This window comes from Arachis ipaensis, chromosome B02 (assembly GCF_000816755.2).
Source record: "Arachis ipaensis cultivar K30076 chromosome B02, Araip1.1, whole genome shotgun sequence".
Lineage (NCBI taxonomy): Eukaryota > Viridiplantae > Streptophyta > Magnoliopsida > Fabales > Fabaceae > Arachis > Arachis ipaensis.
In genome coordinates this window covers 106,058,994-106,059,676 of record NC_029786.2, presented here as the reverse complement: position 1 = coordinate 106,059,676, position 683 = coordinate 106,058,994, and the positions used below count along the sequence as shown (strand labels likewise).

Below are 683 nucleotides of genomic sequence, written 5' to 3'. Positions count from 1 at the left end.
ATACGAAAATAACTATATGTAAATTTTTATTTTTAATAATACATAATTAATTTCTCATGTGAGGGTTTAGATTAAACCTTTATTTATTCTAAATATGAAAAACCCTAATAACATGTGGCTAACATAACAAAAAGTGAATTCAACAAATAATTAACAAATAATTAGAAGATGGAAACTTACGAATATCATCATCACTGAAGGGTTTAGAATCAGCAATTTCATCAGGTGGCATAGTGAATCCAGTGAAAGAGAATGAGAAACCTAAGCTTGCACTTGAAGCTCTACTAAGTGCAGCACCACTGCTCAAATCATCCAATTCAAACTTCATTTGGCTTATTTGAGCACTCCTTGATTTCCTTATGTGTGTGTTCTTTCCTCCCCCGCGCCCCGGGGAAGCCGCCACCATCATCCGCCGGCTCGACTTCCTTGATAGCGTACCACTGCCACCACCACCACCACCACTATCTGGCATTCCGGATGAGTGGTCACTTGATTGCGGCGATTTTAAAGCCGCCGCCATAGATTCTATTAATTGGTCTGATTTTGTTCTTGCTAGGGTTGTTGAATTTGGTTTCTCCATATATAGCACTCTAAAACAATAATAATAAATTAAATAATAAACCAAAACTAGACCAATTATTATTAATAATTAACAAAATAAATGAGTTAATTATAAACACCCA

At 35.6% G+C, this 683-nt stretch overlaps 1 protein-coding gene across 3 annotated transcripts in view; it reads right to left on the bottom strand.

Moving 5' to 3' along the window:
- The window catches only part of LOC107626291 (ABC transporter G family member 22), a 53,229-nt gene that overhangs the window by 51,972 nt on the left and 574 nt on the right, over positions 1 to 683 (bottom strand). For all 3 annotated transcript variants that reach the window (XM_021116617.1, XM_021116616.1, XM_016329144.2), the window contains exon 2: positions 181 to 590. In XM_021116617.1, coding sequence (XP_020972276.1) covers positions 181 to 580 — 400 coding nt within the window. In that variant the 5' untranslated portion in view covers positions 581 to 590. The remainder of the gene's footprint in view (positions 1 to 180; positions 591 to 683) is intronic.